This window comes from Zophobas morio, unplaced genomic scaffold, assembly GCF_036711695.1.
Source record: "Zophobas morio isolate AGI-343-1 ecotype UQ-CSIRO unplaced genomic scaffold, CSIRO_AGI_Zmor_V1 ptg000332l, whole genome shotgun sequence".
Taxonomy (NCBI): domain Eukaryota; kingdom Metazoa; phylum Arthropoda; class Insecta; order Coleoptera; family Tenebrionidae; genus Zophobas; species Zophobas morio.
This window is the reverse complement of record NW_026972436.1, coordinates 39,108-54,033: the sequence shown is the minus strand read 5'-3', so window position 1 is coordinate 54,033 and position 14,926 is coordinate 39,108. Positions and strand designations below refer to the sequence as shown.

At 32.0% G+C, this 14,926-nt stretch overlaps 2 protein-coding genes across 5 annotated transcripts; one reads left to right on the top strand and one right to left on the bottom strand.

The window, feature by feature from the left end:
• Positions 1-2,493: 2,493 nt before the first annotated feature.
• On the bottom strand, positions 2,494-4,871 carry LOC135120042 (actin nucleation-promoting factor WASL-like). 4 transcript variants are annotated; one of them, XM_064044398.1, is made up of 13 exons: positions 4,740-4,871; positions 4,282-4,422; positions 4,124-4,210; positions 3,964-4,048; positions 3,677-3,908; positions 3,512-3,614; positions 3,402-3,447; positions 3,262-3,339; positions 3,167-3,211; positions 2,977-3,108; positions 2,851-2,903; positions 2,630-2,783; positions 2,494-2,568 (listed from the first exon to the last, which is right to left on the bottom strand). In XM_064044398.1, exons 1-12 carry the CDS (start codon positions 4,806-4,808, stop codon positions 2,634-2,636), a joined length of 1,221 nt encoding a protein of 406 aa, XP_063900468.1. In that variant the 5' UTR covers positions 4,809-4,871; the 3' UTR covers positions 2,494-2,568; positions 2,630-2,633. The 4 variants fall into 4 exon arrangements, with proteins under 4 accessions (XP_063900468.1, XP_063900470.1, XP_063900471.1 ...); XM_064044400.1 differs by having other exon boundaries at positions 3,167-3,208; XM_064044401.1 differs by having other exon boundaries at positions 3,167-3,208; positions 3,268-3,339.
• A 1,629-nt stretch (positions 4,872-6,500) lies between these two features.
• On the top strand, positions 6,501-11,691 carry LOC135120045 (uncharacterized). Its single transcript, XM_064044404.1, has 11 exons — positions 6,501-6,615; positions 9,426-9,502; positions 9,588-9,663; positions 9,798-9,905; positions 10,478-10,530; positions 10,676-10,791; positions 10,858-10,967; positions 11,032-11,135; positions 11,201-11,367; positions 11,427-11,608; positions 11,671-11,691. The coding sequence occupies exons 1-10, from the start codon at positions 6,501-6,503 to the stop codon at positions 11,476-11,478; spliced, it is 978 nt and encodes a 325-aa protein (XP_063900474.1). The 3' UTR covers positions 11,479-11,608; positions 11,671-11,691.
• Positions 11,692-14,926: the final 3,235 nt, after the last annotated feature.

The window sequence follows — 14,926 nt, the reverse complement described above, 5'->3', positions numbered from 1 at the left end:
TGAAAAAGCTCCTCGGCGTTCAGTATTGGAAAAAAAGTATAAATCTTAGTAAAGTGTCACTGCCTTCTTTCAAATTTTTTTTTATTTGAATTCAAAATCTCGCATAACTCGGTTATATGAGTGAGGTACTGATATTAGAACTCCACAAAAAAATGAAGCTACTTAAAATACCTAATAATATTTATTGTCCTAGGATTTTATTTTACTTTAATGATGGGCTCTTCCTCATGTAAATTTAAATAATAAGCATTTCGCTAAATAAGACTTGGATGTAGTGTTATTTTAGTGTTTCTTCCTATATTATTATTTTTTTATAATGCATAATTTCAATAAGCGCTTATTTACGATGTTATATATCTTTAGGTGGCATAACTTGTAACAAATCCTAATAAAGGTACTACTATTTTCATTTCACTATATTTAAAAAATGACCTTAGCTTATCTTTGCTTTCGATAGGGTTAAAAAAACTTTCTGTGGTCTATTACAATTAAGTTAATAGCAGAGAAGCCTTGCTACCAGGGATATTCTAGTTGCACCTTTAGCTAAGACTTTAATGTTAAATATTTTATTGCTGAAGTAGGCCCAACCGTCAGGAGTGCAAGTTTGTAAAAAGCCTTATTAATAACTAACGGAGAGCATTGATTTTAATAAAGTGATTGACCCCAGTAAACAAAAAACAAACGAAGCATGTATCAGAATTAATACGAGAGTTGTTATATACGCAACCTTTGAAGACCGAGAAGAAAGGCTAAATTGATGAGAATCAAATTGCGCCCTCAAATTCAAGTGTCAATGCCTTTTTACCACCGTTTCTACGTATTTAGCCTGTTAGTATGCGGTTGTAGTTCCATATTAATTGAGCCTTACTCTAAAGAAACCTGGAGTGGTTGGATTTTTATAAATTACTTAACGTTGCCTGACACATGTTAATGACCAGAGTTTTCCTGCGTAACCCTCACGACTGAAAGTTTTTAAAACCGAAAGCACAACTGATAAGGATTGAGTTAATATTAGGGGAAAAAAAGCATAGATAACCCATTTTTGCGTAGGGCACTTCTCTGTATATCAGCTTAAATTTTACCAGACTTGGCTAGACGGTACGTAGAGATCTTATCTGTTTTCTCTGTGGCGTACTAACTCTTTTCATAATAACTCGAGCTGCAGTGTTAGTATCAAAATACATTTAAACATAAAAAATTACTTAACTCTTTGTTTGAAATAAGATCTTTCTATAAGTACTCAAGTACTAGAACTACGAAATTCTTTATTTTTGGCAACTATATTGGTTAAGTGACCGGAAAATACAAAATTATCCTGTTTCTAATCCTTCTTATTGAAGTAAAACTATAGATATAAATTAATCTTAAAAAAAATTTTTTTTTCTTCGATATCAAAATTTTTGTGGGCGCCTTCGTGGTTATTTTGTTTCAAGAGGGTCATCTTTATATAAATAATATCAAATAATTAAAAAAAAATTATATTTAGTAAGACCATATTTAAATAAAGTAAACTGATTACGCAAAAAAGTAGAGAAAGTCATGATTGAATATATAATTGTGGGTAAGTACATTTACTAGTCACCTTAATATTTTTTTATATTAACACTGTTATAACCCTTACTTTTAAGGTTATTTGCTTCAGTGGTAAAATCAATTAATTGTCCTGGAATGGAGGGATATTAATACCTTCGAGGAATAAATTGAAAATGTACAAAATAAGACAAACATGAAAACACGTGCTATGACAGTCACGTGGTATAGAGCGCATGTGTAGACACGTGGCACCTCGGTCTGAAAGATTACGTGCTTATACCACGTGGTAACACCAATACTTTTTCTTGGTGTAATTTAGATGACTACACACTATTGTTAGTTTGATCTCTTCTATTGCGTAGATCTTGATTAATCTATAGCGCTGTATAAACAATGACAGTAAAAGAAGTAGAACAGGTTTTTATTAGACTGTCCCGCACTCTCTCCTAAACTTAAAGCTGTTTTTGGAGCCTTAGAACGACCGTGATCTACTACCCCTATATATGGTAGCTTTTGAGATATAGGTCAAAAACTTTTTGTAAATTCATTACCTGTTACTTATTGGTGAAAATAATGACAAGCATTATTCTAAATACGGTTTTCAAAAATATTTATAACGTTTAACTTATTCCTCTATAAGTAGATCTATAATTATATAATCAGAACTATTACGTACACCGGCACGCATTCACAAACAGCAAGTTTAACCTTCTCAATGGTCTATTAAGAAGTAGTGATTAAGTAAAATTCCAGTACACGTGGACCATAATTTTTTAACAACTTCGCTGAAGTCGGTTAGTCTCAAAAGAAGTGAGGAAGTATTGCAATTAGACTATTCATAAAAGTCATACTAAAGTACAAACTGTAAAGCGTTCAATCTCTTTTAAATTAGGCTTAGCAGTGGTAAGAAACTCCAAGACGGAAGCCAACAAAAACCAAAAAAATAGTAGATTAACGATTTTATTAAATTTTTTTTTTTATATACATAAAAAAGTCCGCACACACCTAAAGTTTTATATCCGGAAGAATCTAAAGCTAGAAGCAAAAGGAAAAAGGAGAAAATAAGAAAAGAAGGCGAATTCTCCAAATATAAAACCTCATCAGTCCGACCAATCAGAAGCGTTATCGTCCTCGTCTTCCTCTCCAGATGAGCCGCCCAAGGCAACCTTTCTCTCGTCCAACACGCGGAGGAAGAGAGAGGCCATGTCCTTGACTTCTTCGTTTTGCTGCGGCTGAGGGCTAGGCGGGGGCTTCAAGGCGGACAGACGAGTAGAAGTCTGATAGTTAGCATGTGACAGATATTATAATAAAGTATACGTTGTCTTCCACTTTTTTTAGCTTGAACCCCGTGCGAATCTCACTTAGTAAATCTACGCGATTTATACATAAAAAGAGCGTAAAGCTGTTTGAAGGGAAGTGAAAAAAAAAAGAAGAGGTAGAAACCCCTTTCAGAGTCTGGCTCTCTAGGGGCAGGGACGTCTGCTTCCGAATCGTGTTTTGCAGAGGGCAGCGATGGCGGTGGAGGAGGAGGCGGTGGCGGTGGAGGCGCAGGAAAGCCCTCTACAGAACCTCGATCTAGAAAGATTGGCATTGAGTCATATAGTAATTACAATTATAATAAAGAAATAGAGACCCAAATCTGAAGGCGCGGGACTGGGGCTGGGTGTGCGAGATGCTGCTGAAAAATTGAATAATAAATATATAACTAATATCAAGTAAAAAGAATACTTCTACGTGACTCCAAAGTACTAGTAGGAGCGGCATGCGCGGGGGTGGGAGCAGCCGGCTGAGTAGCTTGAGTGTCTCCTGAAAAGCGGCACAAATAAGTTTTTTAATTACTCGAGAGATCTTTATAACCCGTCAGCTACCGTGCTTGGCCATAGCATCCGAGAGCGCAGCGGCTACGTTTTCGTTCTTTAAGAAAAGTTTGCGTGAGAAATCAGACGTGAAAGAGGAATGCTAATAATATAAGACGCACTTGAAGATCATTCTGAGTTAAACCGACAAGTGAAAGCGCTTGTTTCCAGTTTTCCGGTAAAGATTGAAAACTAATGCTTGTTGGTCCGACGTGGGCTACGTGTCTACGAGTCGAAGTTTTAGAGGGTACTAATCAAAGGTTAAAGGAACCCAGCAAGAGCAAAACCGGAATTCGTAAGGCCCCGAGATGATCAAGGGAGCAGTGGCGTGCTCAGCAGCGGTCTTGGGTTTCTTTTTTTTCAAGGAAAAAAATCCTCTTTTTCCGGAATCAGTTTTACTTTTAACGGTAGTGGCGGGCGGTGGTTGCTCCTGTGCAGGACTTTTTTTAGGGGCGGTAGTAAATTGGCGTGAAGCTGGAATTTCGGTTTCCACTACTGATTCCCCTCGAAGCTTCGCCCCTTAAAGATAAATTCAAAAGCAAATTCATATAAAGCAAAGAAAAAAATTACTAACTCCTCCTTTCCAAAAGTTTGCAAACTTTTTGAACCATTTCCGAAGGATCGATTTCATAACAAAAAGATAATCCACACATAAACGTCTATAATAGTTAAATTAATTTAATTAAAAAAAAAAGAAAAAGTGTCATATTAAGGAAAAATATAATAAATATTACATCCCCAGCAAAGACGTAAAAATTTTCCTTTAACTGCTTAAGTTGCATTTCCAAGTAAAGTTCCTGTTCCCAAACAAGTCGTTTATCCTTAATAAGTTTAGAAAAAATATTAAATTTGGGAGTTAAAAAAAATAAAGGCAATTCTTTAAAAGTAGAACCTTAAAGTCGACTAAACGTAAGCAATAGCATCTTCTATCATAATCTTGAACCAAAGAAAGATAGCCGCACCAACCAGTGTTACGCCAAATATTAGGATCGACATCCGCAAAATATAATTTCGCTATTGTTAAGGATAAAACCTGAAGTGATATCCAAAAAAGGAGGAACGGTATCGTTAGAAGAGTTAAAAAAAATAATATAGCTAGCACTTAAAAGGGGCTTTCGAACTCATTAAAAAATACTAAAAAATACAATAGACAAGTAAAAGTAAATAAATATTTTTCTTTCTAGTATAGTTTAAGGAAATGGAAGCACTTCAATATATAAAAAATAGAAAACCCCTTCTATAATCCTTTTGCTAAACACAGCGCAACTTTTACTTCAAATAGAAACTATCGATAACTTACTGATAAAATTATTTTTATATAATAGTAATAAAAAACCAACTGAAATGTACCTTACATCGGCGCAAACCATTCCCAGTAATGATTGAAAGGTTATTGTTTTCTTCTTGCGCGGTTATCATATCAAAGTTTTTTCTCTTCTCCTTACTATAGATTCATATTTCTTAGTATATTACTATCATTCCTATTCTTAAGTATTCATAATAAAAGAAAAGTGACCAAGTTGGATATAATAAGAATGTAAGTACAGCAAACGCGGAACCTGTTTTGCTTTTTCTATAATTTTATTTATTAATAAGACAATTAATAAAGAGCCTACACGCATTTAGTTTGAACCAATAATTTTGCCATATACTAACTTTGCTTTCTCGGCTCTATTAATGGAAAAGTCCATTGGTGTAATCTAAATGAGGATTAGGACTGGCGCTGCACTACAGTAGAATCCTTTCTGATTTTACTGGTTTTATAGTAAAGCTATGCAAAATTTATAGAATACTAACGTTGCTGGGAAGAAATTTAATAAAAGGAGGTTTCGCATTCATAACACTCTTTTCTACGTTCGTTAAATGAGTGTACTAGAAAACAGGCACAACATTTATAATTATTTTCTTTTACAGACTGACAAATACTAAGTATTTAAACTCTTAATAACTTGCAAAAAGCGTCGTAAATCTGGGTTAAAATCAAGTTCGAAATATATTAATCTTTCCTTTGTAGATAATCCAACCGTATTTAAGCAGTTAGTATGCTATGAAAAAAGTGCATTAGAGAGCGCTAGTATAGTTTTTATAGAAACAAACGTATTGACATTATAACTCAGTTATTAGAGCATTGAGCTTAAAAGCAATGTCGCATTTTCCATTTCAACTAAATTTTAATACGGCGAAGGGGCATAGATTTTGGCATATAAAGTTTAAAAATGGAGGAGAGTTTGCGCTTGTAAAACTAGTTTTTTACAGCTTGTTAGGGTAAATTAGTCTTCGCTCCCATTAAACTTAAAAACTGTCTGCTATGATATACTTCCAACTATAATGCACTGACGGACGCTAGGCCCCGCCTACATATAGTACCTTCAGAGTTGCTGACTAGTTTTCTTGACATTTCTGAGCCTTTATATAAAAAAATATAATTGAAAATTCAGTCTCAACACGTTTTAGACCTGTTATATACTAACCCTGAATTTTTCATGGTACTTACGCTACCAGTCAGGCTGTTTTAAAATTTGGTATATCAAATGCCTACATCTAAGGCATAAAAAAAAACATTTGGGTAGCACAACTTGCAACAGTAAAAACTGGTTCTGTGAACTATGAAACCTTAATTGCTCAGTTTTTTGTCTTGGTCAATTTAGATGCGTACTTAGCATTTCTTTATTGTGCTAATGCAGGCGGTCCATTTTGAACGACTTGAAAAGCCATGGCAACTAGATGAGAGCCGGCGCTAGCATATTAGAGTCTTGCCTTTAGCTCTTATGAAAGTGGTTAGGGCGGTACATAGTTTTACATCTCGTTGCATTTTTGAGCTCTTATCGTAGTACCCTCGAATCGACAACAGACCCGGCAGTATTGAGAATGGCGGAGTTGCCTCTTAAGCAACTACCCCTATTCGTATAAGACTTAACAGGTTTCATTAAAGGTTCCTTTTCAACACCCAATTCGAGCGTGACAGGCAAGTGTTCTGACGCCGAAAGACTTACCTACCATCAAATGGCGAATTCTAGCGCGTCCATTCTGGCCACCGTCCTCGGCCTATGCGTCTGGTAGGAGAGCCCCTGCCCCTCTCCACCCGAGATCTTCAGCACAGATAGAGCCCCCATGAAAGGCTGGAGTCATGTACAAGAAGAGCGTCAAGCTCGAAGGGCGAGTGGTTTGCTGAAGGAAGAGCTTATAAATTGTAATCCTCACGAATTCCTTTCTAGCCAAGTAAAGAGTAATTTGAAACAACCCCGAGTTGGCAGCGCTACTGGATAATGTTGTACTCTTTGTTTGGTTAGGATAGAATACGTCCCTCAGAATTATAAAAAAAATATTATAAAATGAAATTAGGTAAAATAAATAATAATGTACAAACGTATATCAGAATCTTTATGTATATATACATGTAAAATAAAGGAGTATATTAGTATAATAATAATTAACTTTGTAGTCTCGTTAAGTTTAGAAAAACTTAATTCCCCTATAGTAGTACCTTTATACACCGCGTGAAAAAGTCTAAACATTATGTATAGAAACTTAGTTAGTTTAACAAGGTGTGAAGGCTCCTTTCCTGAAAAAGTCTTCCTAGATCAAGCTTCATAAAGCCGGCAGTAGACTTATTCAGGATTACCAAATATATAATATGCAAAATTGGCTTACCATAAACTGACAATTTCTTTTAATTTAGGGACTCTAATTCTTTTATATTAAGTATTTCTAACACATAAATTGCATTAAAAATTTATTGGTTAACTTTGTTTATATTTACTCTATATTTCATAAAAATAAAGAAAGATGCTGTTATACTTTTATTCTAATTTTCTGCTTTTCTGTTCTTATATTTTTCTTACATTTAAGAAGTGTCTTGTTGCTCTCACAATCTCTTAATTTTTATAATTTTTTCATTATAATACCTAAAAAGGGTCAATGATAAAAATAAAGAAGCCAAGAAGTCTAACAATAACCACCTCGAAAGCAAAAAATAAGGTTACTATGTTAAATAATATGCAATTTTAAAAGGCGAGGAGTGACTATATATGGAATGCATCTTTTATGCACAACCACAACAGTTGTAGACGAAAAGCACGATGTAATACCACAACGTTATTTTTAAATTTAACCTTAAAGTCCATGACCAGAAATATTGAACCCGAGATACTCTAACGTCGTACTTAGATATATATAAATGTTAGGGGAAAAAACAACCCTAACGGTTTTCGGGTATCAACTACGCTATTTCTCTTAATGTAAAGTACAGATCAACCCTAAATTAATTTTACTAAAAGAATTATAATGACCACATTAAAAGCAATATCAAAGCTTTCAAAAATATATTACCATGGAAAATTGCCATATAACTTGTTGGATGAATATATATATATATATTTTATTTAATTAAATGTACTGATTTAGCTGGTATAATTACTACCTAATTAACTCTTAGATTGGTTCTTAACCTTTTTTTCTGAAACTCCAGGATAACTCTTAAAAACTAGCCAAGTAATAATTTTTAATTATGATACAATACGAAAAGATAAACAGGTTAAAAAAAATTTAAAATTTGTGTCATCAACATTTTTATAATTTCTTACTATTCATAAATAATTAACTATAGTAACGCATAAATACATAAACTTTAATTTTTTTTTTTTTACAAAGAAATATAGATTCTCTAGCGCATTCGATTGGTAGCGATAGAAAGAAACTTGGATGGTTCACTGCTGCCGTTATATATCTTGTTTTCATAGGTGACTAATTTTATCTAACAAAATTTTTTTAATTCTTTTGGTTTAACGTTAATCATTATGACTTATTGAAACGATATATAAACATGGTTAGACTTTAACTTTAGACAGATACCTTCGGGAAAAATTAGTAAAAATCAGTCTTTTAGGGAAAGTTGTGCTTGCATTCTAAATTATATATATTTTTTTATTTCTATTTTAAAATTTTTTAATAGAACTTATTCTCATAAGAATATATAGATATGGTGTAATACAAGCTGTAAGACCTTGAAGTTACGTTTAATTCTAAGTTCGCTTAAATAGTGCCGTTCCAAAAGGGCAAGATGGCGATACAGATTAGAAACCCTATGATTTAGAGAAAACCCCATTAAAAAACAATATAAAAGCAAAAGGAGCTAAATATACTAAAATAAATTAAGTCACCTGTAGAGGGTAAGTGAAATGGTTTTTTTGGCAACACCAAAAGTAACTAATAAAAGTAATTATATGCTATGCAGAAGGAAGGTAACCTTAAGTTACCGCGCAGTACGCAAGTGTTGTAATTTAAAACTTATATTTGTCATACTGGAAAGTAAAGGGCCCCACAAATAAAATAAAATGTAATTATAATAGAAACCAAACTAAATAACATGAATTAAAAATAATCTAATTATAATTAATTCAAATAAACTAAAATAAAATGAAAATTTTAAATAATATAATTATATAAATCAAAATCAATAAAAATGATAAAATTAATAATATATAATTTGATTTAAAACCTTTACCAAAAAAGGACTTCTCTTCGCAAACTGATAACTACGTCGCTTGTTCACACATTAAAAAATAATTTTATTGCGGTTTTTAAAAAGTAGTTTTCTTTTCCAGTGAGTAAAAAAATATATAAAAGTAAAAGCAAAAAAATGAGTACTAAATAATTATAGTTATAGTTGTACTTCCTTAAGTGAAAACCTCAGCATGTTGTATAAAAGTATTATAATCGGTTGTACTTCTAAAGGAATACGTTGGCTGGTCGTTAGTAAACTCCAAAACATACCCTCTTTATTAATAAAAACTCTTCGTTGCCTCTCAGTGTATTAGTTTGTAAACATCGAAAGGGCTATTAGTGCTTTAGGCAAATAAATAGCAAGTTATTAATATTTTACTTAAAGAATTTCGGAGTATTATTATTTTAACTGTTGCAAATACTTCCAAGTACTCAATACTACTCTATCCATTAGTACCGCTTTTCGTAGTATAAAAAAAGTTCATTATTATTACTTTATTATTACACAATATTATATTTTCTATATATTGATAGCTTTTTATTTGCCTCCATTTTTAAAAACGCTATCTATTCAGTCAACTCATTTATCTTATGAAGCCTTAGCTAAAAAAGTAATTCTTTCAGTTTTTATTAAATTTATTTAATCAAATAGTTTAGCAATAATTTTTGATTTTATTTTAACGCTTTGTATTCAAGAGTACGAATAGACTGCTGGAAACGTGTGCACTTTCAGCTTCTCGGATCAGCAGTTTACAATTCAAAGCTGCTGCCGGTTGTATCTTTACAATATTATTTTTAGAACTTTTACATCCCCTTTAACTTGTAATAACTTTCTTCTCCCTTACTAACTTCTTATATATTGACACTTTTAATTTCTTTCTTATTTTTTAATTTTCTTTCTCGTAGAATCAATATTTAAGGCTGTTCAAGATAATGAATTGGCACAATTATTTTTAAATTTCTTTGGAGCAGCTCCATTCATAATTTTGTTCTCCGCAAAGGACAGCGAAATTGGTACTTAATAACTATTTTTCTCTCACTAAGCATTAATTTTAATGCTTTGGCAAAATTTTTTTTTTTGAAACGATTGCATAAACCTTTCTGAAAAAGAAGTTTAGTTAATAGCGAAGAGTTAAAATAATATTAATTTTTTTAATAAGAACACTAAGTAATATATAAATTTGGAAAAAGTAAAAATCGGCAACTTAAAATAAAATTGCCTAATCTTTCCCTTATACTGATTCCTTCCACTTATCTAGCAAAATAGTTAGATTCTTCCTACAATGTGGTCTTAACTATAACCTTAATTGAGAAAGTTTTTGGTGATATTTTTTTGTAAAACAGTTGACTAATGGATTTAAAACCTTTATTTTTGTGGAATAATATAAATTAGTTAATTAGGTGGTTTCTCATTAGACAAGTTTACAATAATTGCGTTGCCCCCTACAATATATTGTCAAGTGCTTAATAGTTTAAACAACTATTTTTTATAAAAAAAATTAGAATATTATACATATCAAGAAATAAGTTTTCACCCGCTATTTATTTATATTATGATTTTTCTTCTCATTATACTTTGGTATCAGTTTCTAAAATCAATGCTATCGTTAATGAATTGGAGCTACAAGCATACACGAGTGTAATCAATAATTTAATTTATATAGCAAAGGATAAATATTTTAGTATTGAGTTTTCTATTTAGGTTTATGAAGCATAAAGTTCTAGGTTATAAAAAAATAATATGAATATAAAAGACATTTTATATATATGTGTGTATTTATTAGGCAGAGGGCGTTGAAACTTTCCTCAGGAAAACATTGCTTGAAAAAGTCGGAAATGACTTTGAGTGGCTAAAAATATATAGTCTTATTTTACTACAGTCAGACAGATATTTTACTAGGTTAATAAAAAACAACCATTTGAATATAATGCTTATTAATAGTATTTTCTTTCATCATTATTATAGAGTCCTTAGCACGAATAACTTTCTTTATATCTTTGAATTTAATAACTACATTGAAAAAAATTCGTCAGAACTAAATAATTATGCAAACTATTTCTTTGGAAACTATTTATGTATCTCTTCAAGTCCTTATCTTGATAACCGGCGTATTAATTATATTAATATCTGTACTACAAGCCCAACTCTGTAACTTCCAGCCACCCGAGCAGTACACCAAAACATTAAAGTTAGCTGTATATGATATCATAGACTTACACGAGTTTGCAAACTACCAGTATATGGTATTGTTACAGTAAATTAAACCGAAAAAAAAATTTAATGCTTATACCTATTTAAATTCTTTTAGCTGCCTGTAACGATTATAAACATGTTGATAGTTATTGTCTTCTCCGCTTTGGTCTTTTGGTTTAGGCATGAAGTTGAAATAGCTTCAAGACATAGCGCTTTTCTATTTCAGTTTTTTATCTCCGTCAATATTACCTCGTTCTTAGTTTTAGCCATAGGTTGCTCAATGTATATACAATAGTAGTGCAATATAACTTTGTGTTAGTAACTCTGTTACACTATTGCAGCGGCCACAGGAATAAATGTAAAATATACTCTACCGGCAAGAATATTAACTAGCTTTTCGTGGATCTTTTTTTTTTCTACTCTCTCAGCAATAAACTGCCGTCAAAGGTTGATGTATATGTTGTTTAACCGACCACCTGGAAGTTTTTCTTACTTTCTCCCGTGGACTTATCATATTTTGATTGTAAGTGCACTTCTAATTTATCCTTGTTTATTAAATATTAACAAACTTCATACCATATTAAGATTGCATTAAGTGTACTCTTCTTTTTCCTTTTTTCCTACCCATACATCCCTTTTGCAAATTTATTAACTCTTGCGAATTCTTATGTGTCGTTATTTGTGGCCGGACTATTTTTTATAGCAGGTAATTATAAATATACCATAATGGTAAGCAAAAGTAATATAACTTATATTATAGAAAATGCGTTTTATATTTTCGAGACGATAAACTGCTGGGAATTTTTCGTTGATAGTTATTACAACTTAAGAAGTATTTTATTATTTGGAATACTTTGGGTTCCCCTAGTCGCTAGAGTACTAAATGCTACTAAGACATACCAGTTATACCTCTACGTATAAAAGCTTTTTTAACATTAATTTTCCTCGAGATATAGTTCTAACTTTTGCAGGAAAGCCTCTTTTTGTTCCGTATAACTTACTTTATAAGTTGTTATGTGGTCGACTCTTACAGCCTCCCCTTATTGAAAATATACTTACGGAGTATACATAGCAACTTATTTGATAATGTAATTCTTTATACTAATCGTTTCTTATTTAAGAATAATTATATAATTTTGTTATCATTACAGGTAAACTTTTTGGCCCAAAATAAGTTATATAATGTGGAACAAATAATAAAGGATAAGCAGCTATGTTCATTATTTCTAAGTTACCTTGAGGGTAGTAAATGTATCATTTATATTCTGAAAGCTTACATTTCATGTGCATAACTTTTTGAATAGAATTTCATTCTGAGGAGAACCTTCAGTTTATCTTGGAGTACAACAGTTTAATACAGTATTCTCCAACTGTGTTGATGGAAAAAGTAATAAAGTTTTATAATAAATTCATCGCCTCAGGTACTAGATAAAATATAATATCCGCTTCACCCTTATTATATATCCGAATAGATGCTTCTCATGAACTCAATTTAACATCCTATACGGTGAATAATTGTCGTGATAACTATAAAAAGTTACCTTTGGAGGCTTTTTCAATTAAAATATCTGAAGTAGAACTTTAAATATTTAACTTTTATTGCGTTTTAATCTTCTTTTTAATAGTTCGCACAATTATTTCGGCCGGCATACGAAGAGATAATATTGCTTTTACATCAAAATTACTTTCAAACATTTATTCTTACCCCTGCCGTTATGGAAAGACAAAAATATTTAGCGTTGCAGTAATAATTTGTGGTTAAAATCTAATATTACGGTGTTTTGCACCAAACGGATTTTTGTAGTTGTACGCTCTTTTTAATAATTAAAAATTAATTAGCGCAGACTTCTTTTATAATTAGAAATTATAGCCAGGCATTTATACCTCAGACGAACATCGTGCAGGAGCTTATGCTGTGGTAATACACTAAATATGTAACCATTTAAGATCCTCAGAACCGTTAACTTAGTCTCGGCCGCCGCCTTTTAGAAGTTTAATAAAAAGCTGTTATTTAGGATAAACCCCTGAAAGTATGAAAGAATGCTTATCTAAATAGTGTACACATAAATAAAATTTTTTGATTATAGCGCGATTAGAATTCCAATGCCCACACCCACAGAAACGCTATTGAAACTAACCTGAAATACAAAATTTTAAAGTTTACTGAAAAACAGATTTAATAGATACTTCCCTTATTATATAACTGTCTGTCGCATCGTCGTTAACTTTGTGCTTTCACTCTTAGTATGGGCAATACAGTTTGAATGTGGGTGTGTCAAAGATTTCTGTTTTTAATTTTTTTTGGCAGTAATTACATTGGTTACCTATATTTTTGGAGTATATATATATAAATTAAGTAAAACTTGGATAATTTAACTTTATTTTTATTGCTAAAGAGGAAATATATGAAATATTTTTTTTAATTATATGCTGAAGAACATTCAGTATTGATCTAAATTTAGAAAAATTATAATCTTTGAGATTGCGAAAGTATATCAACGAAATTATCAGTGAATTAGACGAATATACCAAGGAAAACTTTATAAAAGGATATAAAATTTAACGCTTAAAATTAATGTTTTAAAATTTAAATGTATGGAAAAATAACGAGCTAAGTTATTAAATATATTGTTAACCAAACTAGAGATATATTTATAAAGCACTTTTTCGATCTGTTAAGTTATTACCCCTTACCCATATATAAAAAGATTAGAAATCCTTAAATACGTACAAAAAAGTCAAAGTTTGTACGATATTTCTCTAATAACCATATAAAGGTAATAGAGACATATTATGTAACTGCAAGAAGAACTAAATAAATGAACCAGGTTTCATCTTTGCTCATAACGGCGGTTTATAAGCGTCTAATAAATTCGGCATGAAAAAAGAAAACATTGGATGTTCTGGACTTTTTCGTATTTGTAGGGTAAGAGTCATTTGACAAATTGGATTCGAATCAGTTATGACGGTAAAGATTTATCGAAGACATTCTTTCTGCTAACTGAGAAACAATAACTGATTCTGATATCCCCTTTCATTACGCAACTTCTAGCAAAATCTGTATTACTTAACATCGCTTGGGGCGTGACTGCAGCTTCTGCCATCCTAAAGACGGCAAGCAGAGTTGCGCATTGACCCATTTTTTTGCCATACGAAGCTGATGACGCTTATCTGCGACCATCGGTTCTTCAACGAGGTAGAAATGGATTGTAGTGCGTTGAGGACAACCAGTTATAAACGACTGTACGATACACTAGTAAAAAGCCGATTGCACACCCCTGTTACTAGTTTAAATTTAATAAGTTAAAGGCGCAATGAAATAATTATAATAAATAATTATTTTAAGTTTCCCTCAGAAATTTTATGTCAATCAGGCATTGCAAGACGACCTCCTCTGCGGAACGGCGAAACTATGTTCGAAAGCGATGAGGACACTGCCTTGTGCACACCTCTTATCTCTTCATTTGATGTTAATGCACTTTGCTATTCGAGCTTACTTCTAGCTATTACAAATGAGCCCCATAAACCATTTGAATCCACACATATGCCATCATCAACTATAAGCATATGTGCTGCTGACAAAGAGACAGTTTAACTATGCACGCATTGTCTTACCTGCATACTAGCAAGGACTTCAGGTGCCCAATAAGCTTATTCGGCTTACTGAAGAAGGCCAAGTCCTCCATTCAAAAATGACTTTAGGTTTCGGTAGAGAGTGGTTGACTAGGAATTATTTATACTATACATGATAAACACGATCCCATCAATCATTTTTGTGGAACTTTTTGGAATTTGTAGAGAACTGATTAGTATTCTTTAACATTCTTTCCGCGTGTGATGC

Coding starts and splice junctions, on each gene's coding strand:
- LOC135120045 (XM_064044404.1), top strand. CDS start 6,501: ATGAAAGGCTGGAGTCATGTACAAGAAGAGCGTCAAGCTCGAAGGGCG. Junction 10,792..10,857: donor TCAGACAGATATTTTACTAG/GTTAATAAAAAA, acceptor TCATTATTATAG/AGTCCTTAGCACGAATAACT. Junction 11,368..11,426: donor TTAGCCATAGGTTGCTCAAT/GTATATACAATA, acceptor ACACTATTGCAG/CGGCCACAGGAATAAATGTA.
- LOC135120042 (XM_064044398.1), bottom strand. CDS start 4,808: ATGATAACCGCGCAAGAAGAAAACAATAACCTTTCAATCATTACTGGG. Junction 4,211..4,281: donor TACGTTTAGTCGACTTTAAG/GTTCTACTTTTA, acceptor AAACTTATTAAG/GATAAACGACTTGTTTGGGA. Junction 3,109..3,166: donor TCCCGCGCCTTCAGATTTGG/GTCTCTATTTCT, acceptor CAATCTTTCTAG/ATCGAGGTTCTGTAGAGGGC.